Source organism: Dromiciops gliroides, chromosome 2, assembly GCF_019393635.1.
Source record: "Dromiciops gliroides isolate mDroGli1 chromosome 2, mDroGli1.pri, whole genome shotgun sequence".
Classification (NCBI taxonomy): domain Eukaryota; kingdom Metazoa; phylum Chordata; class Mammalia; order Microbiotheria; family Microbiotheriidae; genus Dromiciops; species Dromiciops gliroides.
In genome coordinates this window covers 353,213,008-353,232,288 of record NC_057862.1, presented here as the reverse complement: position 1 = coordinate 353,232,288, position 19,281 = coordinate 353,213,008, and the positions used below count along the sequence as shown (strand labels likewise).

The following is a 19,281-nucleotide window of genomic DNA, read 5'->3' as shown; positions in this document are numbered from 1 at the left end:
AAAGGCTCATCAAGGAATATGCTCTCCACCTACATAGAAAGATCTGTGCAGTCTGAATGCTGATTGAAGCATACTTGTTTCACTTTCTTTGTTTTTAGTGCTGTTTCCCTCCCCAAGACAGAAAGTAATCTGACATCTGTTATGTAGGGACCAAATTTTAATTGGGGAGTGTTACCTGGCGGCTTGCTGCAATATTGGGGCAAGGAAGAAGATCGAGAGCCTCCCTCAAAAACAGAACAAGGTTTATTAACAAGAATGAACTTAAAATGACTAGCAAGCTCAGTAGAATTAAAGGAAAGGAAAGAAAATGGGGGAAGGGACAGGATACAAACTGAATAACACTACTGCCCAGGAATTAACTGAGGACACAGGGCTGTGTCCTGTTGCCTTCCAGCTTCAAGCTAGAATGGTGAGAGTCCTCCTGTCTTATTCCCAGCAAACTCCAGACTGACTACACACAGCTCCAAGCCAATTGGTTGACAGCTATGACTGACAGTCACAGACTGCCCTGACTGGGCTTCCAGTCATTATAATTTTGCCAGGCCCATGTAGGTGTTGGTGAGTGGTGGTGATGTGAGGTGAGGTGCCAGTGCCATGGTGACGGCTACAACCATTGGGTAGAGCACTGTGCCATTTGCAGAGGCACTGCACCAGCGCCCCAGCCCAGTGCATGCACTGGGGTTTTTTTTTAAATTCTAGCCAAAAGATGGGGTCATAAAAACCTCAAATAACAATGAATTCTTTACAGGTATATATGCACAGTCACATTAAACATATTTCTTCATCAGTCATGTTGTGAAGGAAGAATCAGAACAAAAGTAGAAAACGTCAAAGAAGAAAAAACAAGAAAAAAGTAGAAACGGCATGGTTCAATCTGTATTCAGATTCCACAGTTCTTTTTTATCTATGTGGAGAACATTTTCCTTCATGGACCCTTTGGAATTGTCTTGGATCATGAACAATGTTGCTGTTTCTATACACAATGTCCTCCTGGTTCTGCACACTTTCCTCGGCATTGGTTCATTTAAGTCATTTTAGGTTATTCTGAAATCTGCCTGCTGATCATTTCTTACAGCATGTTAATATAAAAATATGGATTGCCTGGATTTGATGGAGGTACCTTATTATCCAAGAGGAGTTTTATGAAACCCTGAATTAATAGGATTAATAGGAGCAAAATGTCCTTGAACTGAACTCCAAACCTGAACCCAGCTAGCTAGCAGATAGAAGACCCCACCTAGTGACTTCTTGGCCCTCAGGATAGTAAGTCTGTATCTTCTAGAAACATCTGGGCATCCTCATCCTTGCCAAATCCCTTTTTTAGAATCCTATAGTCTTATCATGATGCTTCTGTATTCTTTCCATACTTGTTATAACTGAAACTGTTAAACTGGTTTTTGCTTCTGGGTTGATTTCTGTATCATCCTATTGAAACTGACAATGCCCTATAATCAGTGGACTAAAACAATATATACCCTCAGAAATGGGGAGTTCCCCATGCTTCTCTTTTATGAGGGAAGTCTCCACATGATCATGTTATGTTATCTTTTTTCTTGGGACAATAAAATATTAAATTGATATTATGTTTTTTCTGTCTGTCTCTGATCTCTTTTGTAAGAGGGCAGGGATGATATCATGCTCTCTCTCTAGTTAGTAGGAGATATAAGATATAATTTCTCTGATCTGTTTATTAATTTGTAGGAGAAATTATACATTATTTCTCTGATCTGATTGTAGGAGATAGCCAGATCCAAAAGCTATATTTTAATATGTGACAAGCACAATGTTATTCTATCATAATCATATACCACAACTTGTTCAGCCATCCCCTAATTAATAAGCATGCCCCCAATTTCCAATTCTTTGCCACCAAAAAGAGAGCTGATATAAATATTTTTGTACATATCAGCCCTTTTCCCTTTTTATGATCTCTTTGGTAGTGGTATTACTTGGTCAAATGGTATGCACAGGCCCATAGCCCTTAAGCCTAGTTCCAAATTGCTCTCCAGAATGGCTGGATCAGTTCCCAACTCCACCAACAATACATTAGTGTTCCAATTTTTCCACATCTTCTCCGACATTTGTTTTTTTCTCCTTTTTTGTCATATTAGCCAATCTGATAGGTATGAGTTATTACCTCAGAGTTGTTTCAATTTGTATTTCTTTAATGAATAGTGATTTAGAACACTTTTTTTCATATGGCAATAGATAGCTTTGATTTCTTCATCTGAATACTGCCTATTCATATCCTTTGACCATTTCTCTATTGGGGAATGACTTGTATTCTAATAAATTTGACTTAGTTCCCTATATACTTTAGAAATGAGGCCTTTATAAGAAACCCTAGCTATAAAATCAAAATGATCCATTTTGCCTTTCATAATATTCTCTCTCTCTTCTTGGGTCATAAATTCTTCTCTCCATAGACCTGAGAAGCATACTATTCTTCCCTCTCCCAATTTGCCTATGTTATCAACCTTTATGTCTAAATCATGTTCCTATTTTGACATTATTTGGTATGTTGTTTAAGATGTTGGTATATGCCTAATTTTGGCCATAACATCTTCCAGTTTTGCAGCAGTTTTGTCAAATACTGAGTACTAATATACTTTAGAAATGAGGCCTTTATCAGAAACACTGACTCTAGAAATGTAAGGAATTAGAGTGGTGCTACCTCCTATTCCTAACCCTTCCCCTAGATTTTTGTCATTCCTTCCTTCCTTCCTTCCTTCCTTCCTTCCTTCCTTCCTTCCTTCCTTCCTTCCTTCCTTCCTTCCTTCCTTCCTTCCTTCCTTCCTTCCTTCCTTCCTTCCTTCCTTCCTTCCTTCCTCTTCTTCTTCTTCTTCTCCTTCTTCTCCTTCTTCTCCTTCTTCTCCTCCTTCTTCTCCTCCTTCTTCTCCTCCTTCTTCTCCTCCTCCTTCTCCTCCTTCTTCTCCTCCTCCTTCTCCTCCTCCTTCTTCTTCTCCTTCTTCTTCTTCTTCTTCTTCTTCTTCTTCTTCTTCTTCTTCTTCTTCTTCTTCTCCTTCTTCTCCTTCTTCTCCTTCTTCTCCTCCTCCTTCTTCTTCTCCTTCTTCTCCTTCTTCTCCTTCTCCTTCTCCTTCTTCTTCTCCTTCTTCTTCTTCTTCTTCTTCTTCTTCTTCTTCTTCATCTTCTTCTTCTTTGAATCATAGTTACACTTTGATCATTATATGGAGCTTCTGGGGAGTAGCTCTTTTTACCAATGTAAGAAAGCAGTCTCTTTGCATGGAATGATCTTGGAGAGTTGCCTGGGAGGTGCTATATCACAGGAGCAGTAGGGTTCAGGAACAGGGTTTGAACCCACACAGCTAAAAGGGCATATAGAACAGGGCTTGAACCCCCACAGACAATAGACAGTCAGGGTTTGGGCTTGAACCTATAGAGCAATAGAAAGTCAGGCAGGGGTTCTGAACTGACCCAGAGACCAGTCTTTCTTTCTACATTGCCATACTTTATTTTTCTAATAGATTTTTCACAAGCAATCACAGAAACAGCAACAATCAACCCCATAAATTTATTAAAGAATCATGATGGCCAGCCATAATGCTGCCACACTGGAGATTCCAGGATATTTTTTCCTCAGCAGTCCCGCTCTTTTTTGATCCGGATATGAGTTCCTTTTTCCCTGCAGAAGAAATGAAAAGAAAGAGTACTGTGAGTGAGACTATTACAAAAGGCTAGACCATCAAGTAGAAAAGAAAACTCTGAGGGGGCAGGTAAGTGGTGCAGTGGATAAAGCTCAGGCTCTGGATTCAGGAGGATCTAGTTCAAATGTGACCTCAGATGCTTGATATGTACTAGCTGTGTGACTCTGGGTAAGTCACTTAACCCTCATTGTCCTGAAACAAGAAGAAAAAAGAAAAAGAAAGAAAGAAAACTCTGCCCAGGAAGTCATCATTAGAAGAAGGACAAGATAGACCATTCGAGCAGAAAAGGAACCTTAGATAAACGCAGAATGTAGAAGCTGTAAGGAACCCCAGAGCAAAGAGCATCAGAATGTCAACTATTTCGTGGATGGCCAGATACTTTTTTATCAGAAATTTCTTTTGAACCCAAATCAGCTTCTTGGCAATTTCTGCTCTTTGGGTCTTGTTTCTGCCTTCTGGGTCTAGAAGAACAAAGTACAGTCTGCTGATCTCAACAATCCTGCCCATATTTAAAGTCACTTTCCTTTTCTGATCTCTTGGTTCAACATAACCCTGAGCTTTCAAACAGCATCTTTATAGGATAATCTTTTGCCCCTGCACAAGGTCAGTACAGATAGGAGGCAGATGGGAGCCTGGAGTCTAGAAGACAAGTTCAAGCCCAATCTCAGACACTCACCACCCATGTGACCCTCTGCAAGTCACTTAATCTGTTTGCCTCACTTTCCTCATCTTCAAATGAATGATGATAGCCACTTTCTCCCAAGGTTGTTGTGAGGATCAAATGAGGCAATAATTTTAAAGTGCTTGGCACATTCATTGTAGGTGTTTAGCTATGATTATTTTCAAGTGCCTCAGAGTTCCTCCATTCCTCCTATCCTACCTTCCCCAGAACTCCTAGTTAGTTGCCACATGAATTAAACGCAATGCTATGGTAGAACCCTCTTCCCCTCCAGGTCAATCACCATGATTATTATTTCTGTCCTAGTCATTATCTACTCTCTTTTAAAAAAAAGTTATTTATAAAACTTAACATCGAACATTAATACAACCAAATTTTCTTTGAGAGTACAAATGACTTGCTTTTGATGCATAATGAATCATAGCTTTTTCATCACCCTGAATGTGGACCATCAGACTAGTCAGGAAAAGTCCAGCTAAGGGTTCTTAACTTGGGGTCTGTTGATGTTTTCCCTTTGTATTTTGTTAACTATTTCCATTCCTTTTGTTATCCTGTCTCCTGTTTTGTGCCTTTAAAAACATAATTCTGAGAAGGGTTTCATGAGGGAGCTAAAGGATTCGTGACCCAAAAGAAATTGAGAATCCTTGATTTAGGCCTCTATACAGAACTATCCTGGAGGTTCTAGGCATTAGGAAAATACATGTTTAAGGTACAGGCACATTCTCATCTCTGTGTTCTAAGGTAATTTCCAGCCCTGACAGTCTGTATCCTATGAATTATGATTTTACCTTGGAATCTGCTGGTTTTCTAAAAATCAAAGCCACCTTTTCTTTTTTTTTTTTTTGTGGCCCCTCGTGCTGATAAAGATGTAAGTTCATGTGAATAGTATAGCCAGGCCATTGGAAAATTATGAGAGAGTTCCAAGTTCACCTTAGCAAGGTTTATAAATGGGTGGGAACCATCAGACTCATAGAATGTCTCAAGATACCAAGTCAGGCCCAGGAAATGGGGGTTCATCAAAATCCCTCACACTGAATGACAGAAATCTGAGACCAAGTGGTGTAGCCCCGTTCATAATAAGGAGGAGGCCTCTGATGGGGGACAAAACTAGGATAAAGTTGCAGGATAATTTGGAAATGTTTCCTGTTCAGGGAAGAAATGTAAATCTTAATCTTCAATCTCATCCTTAGCTCTCAGTTTCTGTAGGCTCACCAGGCACAGCCCTCCCCTGGCCCTGGCATCAAGTTGTTACCTTCCTATGGAAGGCCCTCCCCTTCATTATATTAAATTCCATTAAATTGGTCCAAATTATTTTCATCCTTCAAGTCTCATGGTCTCCCTCTCCCTTGCTCCTCCACAAATCACTGACATCTCCCTGCTTTGAACTCCTTTCTTGCTGTGATTGTTCTTCACTCTTTCAGTCATGTCTGACTCTTGGTCAGCACATTTAGAGCTTTCTTAGCAAAGATACTGGTCCTCTTTGAGAAAGAGGGCCAAACAACAGCAAGTGGAGTGGTTTGCCACTTCCTGCTCCAGCTCATTTTACAACTGAGAGAACTGAGGCAAACAGACTTAAGTGATTTTCCCAGAGACACACAGCTAGCCAGTATCTGAGGGCAGATTTGGTAGCCCTTAGGAAAGAGCAGTGAGTAGCAAATTGTGGATCTGACTTGCATTATAGCTCTTTTGCTAATGATCTATGTGACCTTGTACAAGTAAATTATCTTCTCTGGTTAATTCAGTCTCCTCTTCTTTACAATAGAGTAGCTGGCCTGCGTAGTCTATATGGTCTGTTTCAGATCAGGTGTTCTATACTTTGAGGAGTGTTTCAGATTTGATTTAATTCAATTTAACAAGCATTGATTAATCCCTGCTGTGTGCTAGGCACCAGGGCTAAATCCAAAAAACAAAATAGAACAGTCCTTGCCCTCAAGGAAGACAATCTATTTGAGTAATCACCAAGCAACTGGTTGGGGCAATGGGGAAAATGACTCAACACCTGGGAGGATTGAGAAAAATCACCTACCACTTGCAGGAGGTGATAACTGAAAAAGAGCCTAGATGGAGCTGGGGAATCCAAAAGGCAGAAGTGGGGAGGGATGGTGTTCAGGCATAGGGTATGTCCTGTGCAAAGGCACAAGGGAGGAGATGGAATTCCATGTATAGGAAACAGCAAATAAGTCAGCTGGGCTGAGATTCAGAGTGCATGAAGGAGATTAACTAGCAATGAATCTATGAGTACACACCATGCTATTTAGCCCTCCTAATTCCTCTATTATATCAAGTGTATGTGTCTGGTGTCTCCAGCTAGAGTGTTGAGAACCCTTAAGGAAAAGGAATATAGCAAAGATTGGCCAGTGGATATGATGGTAGAGGGGAATCAGAGTTGAGGTGCATGGGCTTTGACTTGCAGGCCATGCCCTAGCCCCTGTACACTTAACCTGTGCAGAACACTGGCTAAAACTCCTTGAGCTGCTGCTGAAAGGAATATAGAGCATAAATCTCTGACTCTGTAGAGGAGTTCAGGGAAGGGAAGTTAAAGACCATCTTGCAGAAATCCTCCATCTGACAGAAGAGGAAGCACAGGTTTCCAGAAGGGAAGTGACCTGGCCTTGATCAGGGAGCAAGATCAGAGCTGAGTTAGGCCTAGATCCCAAGTTTCCAAGTTCCAAGACCAGGATTGCTCCCCTTCCCCCTCCATGTTGTTAAATGTACTCAAGGGAATTCTTTATGAGAGACTCCTCACTGTCCACTGTACTCTCTTCCTTGACAAAATGGTAGTGGTGACCCAATTTCCAAGTTCTCTCCTCTCCTCTCATTGTCCATTTGACTCAGCTGTCTGTGTGGATCTTGGTCCCATGTAGACAGATGCAAGTACTTAAAGGCATCTTCATGTATTAAAAGAGCACTGTATTAGGTGCTAGTAGAACTAGTGTTGATTCCCTTTTTGTAAGTTATGATCTGGGAGGACTTGGGTTAGCCAGCACTGCTTCCTCCTGGTCTCTCTCAGAGGAACATTTTGGACTAGATCAAGGTTCTGTGGTGTGCCTCTTTGTGTGTGTGTGTGTGTGTGTGTGTGTGTGTGTGTGTGTGTAGGGGGACTGGGTGTGGGTGTTTGTTTGCATGCATGTGTAAGACAGAGAGAGGGAGAGGTACAGGGAGAAGAGGAGGAAGCGAGGGAGAGACAGAGCAAGAAAGAGGTGAACCTGTTTGCCAGTGTGCTAAATCCTATAGACCCCTTTTCAATTTGTTGCCTCCTTTTATAATTGTAGGAAATGAGAAATTTCTGTTTGCAGTTATTGACAATAAAGGCTATAATTTTTTGCCATTCCCATTCACAGATCTCATGAAGCTTTTCCCCTGAAGGGTCGGCAGGGATCCAGACTTGGGGACCACTGTTTTGAACTTCTGAATTAGGTGAGCTCTAGGGTCCCCTCAAATTCCTAGTTCCATGAAATGCATAACTTAAGATGGAAAATATTATTTGTAAATAATCTGGTGTTACTTACTTATTTTCCAAGCACAGCAGACATTCATTGCCATAAGTCTTTCCATTAGTGCCACAGACAGGTACAAAGACTGGGGGACATTCAAGTAAATCTTCAAAGCAGCTAGCCTAGAAGAATAATAAAACAGATTGATACTCCTGCTATATCACAGAAATCCACATTCTCAGAGCTTTGGAGCTGGGAGGGACCTGCCCAAGTCATTGAGCCATTCAGTGAATAAACACACTTTAAGCACCTATTACATGCTAGGCAGGATGCTCAGTACTGAGGATACACAGACAGGTAAAAGACAGTCTCTGCCATCAAAGGGTGGGGAGACAAGTCTGCTTGTGGATAGCAAGACACCATCAACAGACCAATGGGGGAGATAACATACAACCACTTATAGAGTGTTAGGTGGCCCTTATAGAGCATTACAGGGATGGTGCTTAGAGTGCCAGGCCTGGAGTCAAGAAGACTTGAGTTCAAATCCAGCCACACACAATTACTAGCTTTGTAATCCTTTTTTAAGTCACTTCATTCCTTTTGCCTCAGTTTCCTCCTCTGAGAAGTGACCTGAAGAAGGAGAGGGCAACGTGGTCCAGTATCCTTGCCAAGAATGCCCCAAAATGGGGTCCCAAAGAGCTGGAAATGACTGAAAATGACTCAACAGCAACAAAAAAATCAGATCCAACACCATATAGGACAGAATGGAAATATGCAACAGCGGGGAGGCATCAGAATGAAGGGGGATGGGGAGAGGCTTGCTGTAGAAGGTGGGAATGTAGCTGGGACCACTATTTAGCAGCGCTTTCCCTCTACAAGGTACTTGACAAAAATTGATCCAGGACTGGCTTGAACACCTCTGCTGTGCTTATGGATACCCTTAGGAAAGGGCATCTGTGCACACAAGGCTGCCATGGAGAATCTGGTGTGGAGCTTCTCTGACAATAGATGACCACATGGTCAGGTCACTCGAGCTTCTTGCCTATGGAATGTTTGCAGTTGAGCCCCACCTCTAAACTGGTCTGCCTGGTGTTCCCCAGGATCTCCATTCTCTCTCCAGAACCTCCTTATCTTTGCAAAGGCTGCTCCCAGGGCCTGAAATGCCCTCCTTTCTCACCCTGTTTTGTCATCCCTACCTCCCTTCCAGGCTCAACTCAAGTAGGGTCTTCTATATGAGGCCTTCATTGACTCTAATTATTAGTGCCCCTCTTCTTCCTGAAGGTGCTCTCTATTCTCTTTGAAGGGATTCTGCAGTTACTTATTTGTGTAAGTTAGAATATAACTGCTTTGAGGGCAGGGACTCTTTATTTTCATTTTTGTGTTGCCTGGCACAGCACCTGACCATTTTTTTCTGAGGTGGGGCTGGGAGGGACTTATAATTTTACTGGTACATGGAACTTTTGGTGGGGAAAGACCCTTTCTCCATTCATATCTGTAACTGCTCTGTAATAGTTAATTATACTCTTAGTTTACTGGGGTTACCACAAGGTTAAGTGACTTGCTGAGGGTCACAGACTGGATGTGATGTATATGGGGCCCAAAGCCAGGCCTCCCTAACTCCCAGGTCTGTTCTCTATGCATATGCAATGTTTCTTCCTAGTTGGAACACAGACAGTATTTAATAAATGCTCATCGAAATGGATTGCATTGGATTGTTTGGGTACAAGAAGGCACTTGGCAAAATGATGGAATCTCAGAGTTGGAAGGAATCTGAGATGGAACATAGTCCCATAATTCCTAAAATGGAATTTCTGCTAAAACATCTCAGAAGGCATTGTCCTGCCTCTGCTCCAAAGCTTCCCTTGATGGGGACCTCTCTCCCTCCAAGGCAGTCTATTTCCCTTTAGGATAGTTGGAATTGTCAATCCCCACCCCACCCCACCCCCTGAGATTGAGCCAAGATGTATCTCTTTGTAAGTGCCCTTCATTAATCTTACTTCTACTTCCTGGATCTGAGCAAAACCAGGTAAATCACTCCCTACATGACAACCCTTCAGCATTCATATTTCCATTAAATCTTCTCTTCCCCAGGCTAACATTCACAATTTCACATGCTCTCCAGAGGGTATAATCTTCTATCCCATCAACAGCCTTGCTCATCCTTTCCTTGTTTGCTTTGGTTGAACAATGAATTTCCTAATTCAGGTTGCTGTAAGGGAATATAATAATTACTATAGATGGGGTCTGATCAGAGGAGAGTGTAGTAAGGCTGTCACTTCTCTTATTCTGGACAAGATGCTTCCTGATGTAACTCTGAATGTCATCATTATAACCTCCCTGGGCTTTAGTTCTCCATTATCTATAAATGAAAGGATAGGACTAAGTGAGCCCTAATGTCATTTCCAAGTAGAATTCAATAACTCTCCCTTTGGGGGCCTCAGTTTCCTTATCTGTAAAACGGGAGAAATAACCCTTGCTTTCACTCCCTTGAAAGACTTTTATGAATTCGAAATGAGACAATATGTGCCAATCAAATTGTAAATTGTAAAGCACTGCAGAGATGGAAACTTTGAGTGGCAGGTACCCCATAATCAATCTGAAACTAGGTCAGTGAAGAGAAGATTATCACTCATCACTTACAACTGATTTAGAGGCACACACCCAGGGAATGTTCTGAGTAGCGTAATCTTGGGGTGCCCATCGCTTTCTGAGTATCTTTCCTTTCTATTTCTGTTTCTTTAGTTTTTTAAAAAAAATCAATAACATGTAGTGGTAGCCTAGTAAGGCTTGACCCAGTTAGGGAAACTCTGACCATGAGAAATAATAGAGTTGATTACCTTCCTGGAGTCAGAGGGTACTCTTTCCTTGGGAAAGCAAAGCAGTTAATTAACCCGGTATTGGTTAGTCAAACAGTTAACAAAGCAGACATGACATGGGTACCCAGACAGTTGGATGCCTTGAAATTTATAGCAAGAGTCTAATTGGAACCCACATGTTATTGTTACATAGTGACAATAACCCTCGTGGCCTCCAAGTGTTTCAAGCACCTCCACTCCCCAATAGCTGTAACTTTTAAGTTTCACGTCTCCCCAGATTCCCCTATAAAAGAACTGTCTTTACTCTGGCTGATGGAGGATCATGCCATAAATGTGCTCCTCCCCAGGAGCTGAAGTTCAGACTTCTCCTGACCATATCACCTTGTGCCAAATAATAAAAACTTTTAATTAATCTTTGATTGGATCATGTGTTCAAGTAATTCTCTGATACATGGATATTTTTAGATCCAGTTTTGCTGTGTCAAAACAGATGTTCAAAATCACAGAAGACTCTGAAGTAATCATTGACAAGAGAAGGAAAGCAATCCCTGAAGTTTGTTTCATTAACCAGATTGTCATTGCGTCTTACAACAGGAGAGCCAGAAGAGATCTTAGGACAAAAATGTAGGAGACTCAGCTGCAAGGGACTTCAAAACAAATACAGAATGCTAGAACTGGAAGCCTGCTTAGAACCTAGAACACCAAATGCCAAAGCTGGAATAGACCTCAGAATATAGAACTCAGAAAGTCAGAGAGTATCTTGTAGCATTTCTTCATTTCACTGTGAAGGAAGCTGAGGCCTAGAAAGAGGAAGTGACTTTCCCAAGGTTCAGTAACTTTTGATCTCAGCTCAAAGAATGGCACCATTTTGGTGCTGAATGCCATTAGCTCTTTAATGGTGCCTGAATGCCCTTAGGGGCTGAATGCTGAATGGCCTGTGTGCATCTATGTCCCTTCACCCTGGCATGGGAGATGTGTTAGAATGGTAAAGCAGAAGCTGTCCTTACATCTCGGACTTTGTCTTCAGCTCGTGCAGCATCTAGAAAACAAAGTTTGAAAAGGTTAGGTTTGCCTCGTGTGTAGGGAGGGAGAATAAGGGAGCCAAAGTGGCTCCAGATTACAGCCACAGCCCCTCCACCCACCCTTCTCTATCTCTGCAGCCTGCCTGATGCCACCATACTGGTCTTCCCACAAGCCCTTGGCCCCTGAAATGTGGCAGAATTAGACAAAAGTCCAGTCAACTGAAGAAAGACAGAGGTGATTTCCTCTCCACCCCCTTTCTTTCAATTTCAAATCCTTGACTCTGGGAATTAGGACCCCTGGGGCTTTGTCAGAACTGTGCTACTCAATCACTGTGTGACCTTGGAAAAGTCTCCTTCCACCTCTCCATTTCTCTTTCCTTTCAGTTGGACTAGATTGTCTAAGGGTTTCCTTCCAGTCCTCATATTGATGTGTTTGAAAGTCCCCTTCAGCCCTAACAGTCTCTGTTCTACACCCTATGATTTCTGGCCCATATTCTACATCCTCTATTCTATATGCTTCCCTTTAAAATATATAAAATCAAATAAATTCTATAATGTTGGAGCAGCTAGAATGGGATACAAAGATCAAGAAGACAAGAGACTTCCCCAGGGAAAACAATAAAATACAAATAAAATAATGGAATGGAAAAATCTGGTAAGTACTGTGGGAAAGGCTAAGACTTTTTGCAGTAATTTGGTTTTTTAACTGGTATTGTGACAGGTAGACATAGGAAGACAGTGCCTTTCAAGCAAAGGAACCTGAGCAGTCACAGAAATAAGTATATGCCTGGTGTGTCTGGGTAATCACCACTGTCTCAAAGGTTACTAATAATCTCCTGACTGCTAACTCCATTGTCCTTTCCTCAGTCCTCATCCTTCTTGATCTCTTTCTAAAACTTTCACCATTGTTGACCACTCCACTGTCAGAGGCATTCTCTCCTTTCTGGGTTTCTATGGCATGGCTTCTTCTGGGTTTCCCTCCTTACTGTTTGATAGCTCCCTCACAATCTCTTTTGTTGCCCCATCATCCATATCCTAAACCCTTTGTTATGGCTAGTCCACTTTCCAGTACATTTTTAAATTAGTATTCTTGTTATTCTTGGCCCTTTTATTATTCCAGATGAATTTTCTTATTATTTTTTCTAGCTCTATAAAATATTTTTTGGTAGTCTGATTGGGATGGCACCAAATAAGTAAATTAATTTAGGTAGAAGTGTCATTTTTATTATATTGGCTTGGCCTATCTGTGAGCAATTGATATTTTCCCACTTGTTTAGTTCTGATTTTATTTGTGTGAAAAATGTTTTGTAAGTGTGTTGATAGAGTTCTTGGGTTTGTCTTGGCAGGCAGACTCACAAATATTTTCTTTTGTTTACAGTTATTTTAAATGGCATTTCTTGTTCTATGGCTTGCTGCTGAGCTTTGTTGGTCATGTATAGAAATGCTGATGGTTTCTGTGGATTGATTTTATGTTCTGCAACTTTGCTAAAGTTGTTAATTGTTTCAAATAATTTTTTGGTTGATTAAATAGTATTCTCTAAGTATACCATCATATAATCTGCAGAGAGTGATAGCTTTGTTTCTTCCTTGCCTCTCCTAATTTCTTTAATTAATTTTCTTCTCTTATTGTAATATCTAAGATTTCTAGTACAGTATTAAATAATAGAGGTGCTAATGGACATCCCTGTTTCATCCCTGATCTTATTGGGAATGCCTCTAACTTAACCCTATTACTTATAATGTTTGCTGATGGTTTTAAGTAGATACTGCTTATCATTTTAAGAAAAGTTCCACCTATTCCTATGCTCTCTAGTGTTTTTATTAGGAATGAGTGCTATATTTTGTTAAAAGCTTTTTCTGCATCTATTGTGATAATTATATGATTTTGGTTAGTTTTTTTAAGTATGTGCTTGATTATGTTGATAGTTTTCCTAATGTTGAACCAGCCCTGCATTCCTGATATAAATCTAGCCTGATCATAGTGTATTATCCTGGTGATAAACTGCTGTAATTTCCTCACTAATATTTAAGATTTTTGCATCAGTTTTCATTATGGAAATTGATTGATAATTTTCTTTCTCTGTTTTTACTTTGTTTGGTTTAGGTATCAACACCATATTCATGCCATAAAAGGAATTTGGTAGCAGTCCTTTACCTACTTTTACTAGAAACTTATATAGTATTGGAATTAATTACTTTTTAAATGTTTGGTAGAATTCACTTGTAAACCAATCTGGTAATGGAGATTTTTTCTTAGGAAGTATACTGATGGCTTGTTCAATTTCTTTATCTTAAATAGAGTTATTCCAGTCTTTTATTTCCTCTTCTGTTAATCTGAGCAATTTATATTTTTTCTATATTTTCATCCATTTTGTTTAGATTGTCAAATTTATTGGCAAACAGATGGGCAAAAAAGCTCATTATTTAAAAAAAAGTTCATCATTATTGCTTTAATTTCCACTTCACTGGTAGTGAAATCACCCTTTTTATTTTTGATACTGGTAATTTGGTTTTCTTCTGTCTTTTTTAAAGAATCAAATTAAACAAAGGTTTATCTATTTTATTGATTTTTTTTCATAAAATCAGCTCTTAATTTTGTTTATTAATTCTATAGTTTTCTTACTTTCAATTTTATCAATCTCTTCCTTGATTTTCAGAATTTCTAATGTAGTATTTAATTGGGGAAAAAAAAAATTTGTCCTCTAGCCTTTTTAGTTGCAGGCCTAATTTACTGATCTCCTCTTTCCAGTCCTCTTCTCTAAGGCTGAATTATTTTTCGTGGCTGTGTTTACTATAACCCTCTTCTGTTGACTCATTGAGGCACAAAATAATAATTGAAGTTGGTAAAGGCTGTGTTAGGAGAGCACAAACTTTGGCAGTTTCCTTCTAGCTAGTAATGCTGCTATGTTGGAAGGGGTTTTTGTGGTCTGAGCCATCAGCCTGGCTACTTGTGGAAATGTTTCTCACTGAAAGGATGGTTCCTAGAGGATGCATGTTTTGGTCATAGTAAATCATGAAGAAGGAGCATCCCCATGAAAGCAGTCCAAGAACTCAGCTGAGTTCTGCTGACAGCTGTTTCCCTTTCAAGGAGCATCACCTTTCCATCTCACTCATTGTGTTTCTTGGGGGTGTGACAGGGAGTCCCAGAAAAGGTAGCTCAGCTGGCAGAAAAGTCACCCTGATTCCTGGAAAGATTAGGGGTAATCCAAAGGCCTTGTCATTCCCTAGCTACCAGAAGCAGGATTGCAACAATTTGCAGGCAAAGTATGTGGTGGAAGAAGACCCAGGCTTCTTTAGTCATGGCTCTGCCCTTAGGTGTATAACTTGGCCTCACTTGATGCTCTGTTCTGGACTTGAGCTTGCCCATTTGCACAATGGACATAGCAACCTTTGTTTGATCCACTTGAATGGACTGTGATGGCACACTAATTCGATAGGAGGTCCAAAAGGGCTTGAAAAGGGATCAAGTGCTAAATGAACAGAAACCATGCTCATCATTTAGAAACCATTCTCTCTTCTAGACTTTTCTCAAGTGTGTATGACTTGGAAGGTGGTTTTGGGTATCGGCAAGCAGACTGGAACTAGGATGAGAGGCCTGGGGTTGATATTTGTCTCTGACACTGACTAGTTTTGTGGTCTTGGGCAGGTCTCTCTCACTTCTCTAAGTCTCAGTTTCCCCTATTGTACAGTAGAGAAAAGAACTATCTCACAGGCTTGTTCAGTCACTCCATCAATCCATCAGTCTTTATCAAGTGGCTGCTATATGTTAGGAACTACTTAGGCAGTGCAGCTACACACAAAAGCTGTCTCTGCCCTCAATGCCTTATGCTCAAATAGGGGACACAATCTATGCATGCAGAGGTGTGTGAAGGAGCCACAAAGCAGAGACAATGTAGCCTTTAATGGGAAGGTACCAGTTGCTGGGGAGATCACAAAGGTCTTCAGCAGAAGGTGACTGAGGCTTGAAGGAAAATAGGGGTTCCAAGAGGCAGAGGTGAGGGAGAGTATTCCAGGCATAGTGAACAGCAGGAACAAGGAACAGAAACTGGAGAGGCACTGTCTGGTGTGAGAATAAACAAAGAGTCCAGCATGGCAGGATTGTAGAGCATGTGGAGGGCAGTGATGTGGAAATTGGAGAATCAAGAGGGAGTCGAGTTGTGAAGAGCTTTAAATGGCAGGTAGAGCAGTTTTATCTTTGATCCTAGAGGTAAGAGGAAAGCACTGGAGGTTTGCAAACTACTGAGTAGGGGAGTGACATGGTTAGACCTGTGCTTTAGGGAAATCATTTCTGCAGCTCTTTGGGGGACACATTGGAGAGGTGAGAGACTGGAAACCACCAGGAGGACAAATCTTGCAATAGTCATGGTTGAAAAGGGAAAAGCATCTAAATGAGAGTGGTGATGGTGCAAGTGCAGAGCAGAGATGTCATGGAAGAAGAAATATCAAAATTTGGTATGAGATACATGAGGTTAGTGAGACTGAGAAAATGAATGTGACACCTAGTGTGGGCAAGGGAGGAACAGGAGGAAAGAGCAGGGAGTAAGGTCAGCATGTGAAAAGCCCCTCAGTCCTCTTGGGTGAGGAAAGAATAAACCCCCTGTCACAAGCCCTGAGGAGGGTCCTTCTCTCCTCCCTATTTCAGCATGCTAGGAAGGACAGAGTGTATTCTACCAGATAGTTGGAGAAGTTCTGGCTCGCTGGGAGCAGATCAGAGTGCACCCCTGAAAGAAATGGACCAAGTCTAGACCAAGCTGCCACTCAAGTCCACAGACAGCTGGTGGAGTCTATAAGGGGTGAGCAGCACTATTGTCTCACACTGAGGCAGAGGTGGGAGTAAGGCCAGCTGCTACTGGGTGGGGGAGGGAAGAATCAGCACCAAAGTCCAGAGGAAATGTCATTGAATATGCAAAGAGGAACTAGGCACAAGGTCTTTCCTCTGGGAGGGGTCTTGAATGAGGAAAGAGTGAGAATCAAATATAACTCCGGAGTTTTTTCCCCTGTGCCCTTGAGGTTAGACATGTACCCCACTTCTCCCTTCTCCTCTGGGGGAGAACCCAGCAGTATCCAGCTGCTGTGCTACAAGCAATGGGGTTTTGATCTGGGGCATAGGAGTTCTGGCTACAAGACCCATGTTCAAAGGTGGGGGTCTCTGACCTGCTAATTGTGTGGCCAGGTGTGCTGTCTGGTGTCTGTTTTCTCCTCTGTGAATCAGGACTAACACTACTGCTGTTCCCTCCCACACAGCAGGGTTGTGGAGAAAGCTTCTAGCCTCAGCAGCTCTCTTTATGCAGCGTTTCACCAGCATTGTGTCCCTGTACATGACCCATGACAAACTCCCAGTAGGTGCAGCTAAAGTCTAACTGGGCTCTGGATGAAGGGCTATTTGAGGGCTACTGGGCCCAGTGTGAGGTCAGTGTGCCCAAGGAGAAACTTACCCAGGAAGCAGCACAGAGCCAGGGAGAGCAGCAGGACCATGCCAAGAGGCCTCATGATCAGCCTTCTTTACCTCTAGCTGAAGCTGAAGTTGAAAGATTTCAAGAGAGGGGAGGTGTCCTGAGCCTGGGAGGCTGCCTTATGTAGGGCCATGGGTTCCACCTGCTGAATTACATCATGCTGTCACACACCAGCCCAACTGGCCTAGAGATGGACCTTATCCTGGGCCAATAAAATTCCACCTGCCCTGCCCCCTGCCCAACCCCCACCTTCTGTTCTGTGTGTGTGTTCCTAGGGCTGTGGTTGATATATCTCCTCCTCCCTCACCTCCATTGTCTCCTGAGTAAATATGTTAATGTCTTCACACTCAGGCTCAGCCTTTTCCTTCTTCAGCCATGTGCATCCCCTTCTCCTAGTGTCTCTCTTTTGTTTGTGTTCCTGTTCTCTCCCCTTGGGTTGTGTACTTCTATTTAATAATGCTCCTATTTGTGATTGTCTGTGTTCTTATAATCTCACTTGAGAAGAAATTTGGAACTCTGCTCACAGGGCTATAAAACTGTGCATTCCCTTTGATCCAGCACCACCACTTCTGGGCCTGTATACCAAAGAGATCATAAAGAAGGGGTAAGGACCTATATATCCAAAAATATTCATAGAAGCTCTTTTTGTGATGGCAAAGAATTGGACATTGATGGAATTCCCGTTAATCAGAGAATGACTGAACAAGCTGTGGTACAGGAAAATAATGGAATAAAATTGTGGTATAAGATATGATGAGCAGGTGGATTTCAGCAAAACCTGGAAAGACTTACATGAATTAATGCTGAGTGAAGTGAGCAGAACCAGAACATTGTACAGGAACAACAACCTTATGAGATGATGACCTTTAATAGACTTAGCTCTTCTCAGCAAGCCAATGATCTAAGCAAATTCCAAAAGGCTCATCAAGGAATATGCTCTCCACCTACATAGAAAGATCTGTGCAGTCTGAATGCTGATTGAAGCATACTTGTTTCACTTTCTTTGTTTTTAGTGCTGTTTACCTCCCCAAGACAGAAAGTAATCTGACATCTGTTATGTAGGGACCAAATTTTAATTGGGGAGTGTTACCTGGCAGCTTGCTGCAATATTGGGGCAAGGAAGAAGATCGAGAGCCTCCCTCAAAAACAGAACAAGGTTTATTAACAAGAATGAACTTAAAATGACTAGCAAGCTCAGTAGAATTAAAAGAAAGGAAAGAAAATGGGGGAAGGGACAGGATACAAACTGAATAACACTACTGCCCAGGAATTAACTGAGGACACAGGGCTGTGTCCTGTTGCCTTCCAGCTTCAAGCTAGAATGGTGAGAGTCCTCCTGTCTTATTCCCAGCAAACTCCAGACTGACTACACACAGCTCCAAGCCAATTGGTTGACAGCTATGACTGACAGTCACATGACTGCCCTGACTGGGCTTCCAGTCATTATAATTTTGCCAGGCCCATGTAGGTGTTGGTGAGTGGTGGTGATGTGAGGTGAGGTGCCAGTGCCATGGTGACGGCTACAACCATTGGGTGGAGCACTGTGCCATTTGCAGAGGCACTGCACCAGCGCCCCAGCCCAGTGCATGCACTGGGGTTTTTTTTTAAATTCTAGCCAAAAGATGGGGTCATAAAAACCTCAAATAACAATGAATTCTTTACAGGTATATATGCACAGTCACATTAAACATATTTCTTCATCAGTCATGTTGTGAAGGAAGAATCAGAACAAAAGTGGAAAACCTCAAAGGAGAAAAAACAAGAAAAAAGTAGAAACGGCATGGTTCAATCTGTATTCAGATTCCACAGTTCTTTTTTATCTATGTGGAGAACATTTTCCTTCATGGACCCTTTGGAATTGTCTTGGATCATGAACAATGTTGCTGTTACTATACACAATGTCCTCCTGGTTCTGCACACTTTCCTCGGCATTGGTTCATTTAAGTCATTCTAGTTTATTCTGAAATCTGCCTGCTGATCATTTCTTACAGCATGTTAATATAAAAATATGGATTGCCTGGATTTGATGGAGGTACCTTATTATCCAAGAGGAGTTTTATGAAACCCTGAATTAATAGGATTAATAGGAGCAAAATGTCCTTGAACTGAACTCCAAACCTGAACCCAGCTAGCTAGCAGATAGAAGACCCCACCTAGTGACTTCTTTGCCCTCAGGATAGTAAATCTGTATCTTCTAGAAACATCTGGGCAT

The 19,281-nt window shown here is 41.6% G+C and overlaps 1 protein-coding gene across 3 annotated transcripts in view; it reads right to left on the bottom strand.

Moving 5' to 3' along the window:
• Nucleotides 1-3,522: 3,522 nt before the first annotated feature.
• The window catches only part of LOC122741806 (serine protease inhibitor Kazal-type 1-like), a 39,895-nt gene continuing 24,136 nt past the window's right edge, over nucleotides 3,523-19,281 (bottom strand). For 2 of the 3 annotated variants that reach the window (XM_043985593.1, XM_043985592.1), the window contains exons 3-4: nucleotides 7,854-7,960; nucleotides 3,523-3,643 (exon numbers count right to left, since the gene is read on the bottom strand). In XM_043985593.1, the coding sequence (XP_043841528.1) occupies nucleotides 3,598-3,643; nucleotides 7,854-7,960 (153 nt within the window). In that variant the 3' untranslated portion in view covers nucleotides 3,523-3,597. Of the gene's footprint in view, nucleotides 3,644-7,853; nucleotides 7,961-11,601; nucleotides 11,634-17,051; nucleotides 17,179-19,281 lie in introns of those variants that run through there. The other variant, XM_043985591.1, reaches the window with a different exon arrangement.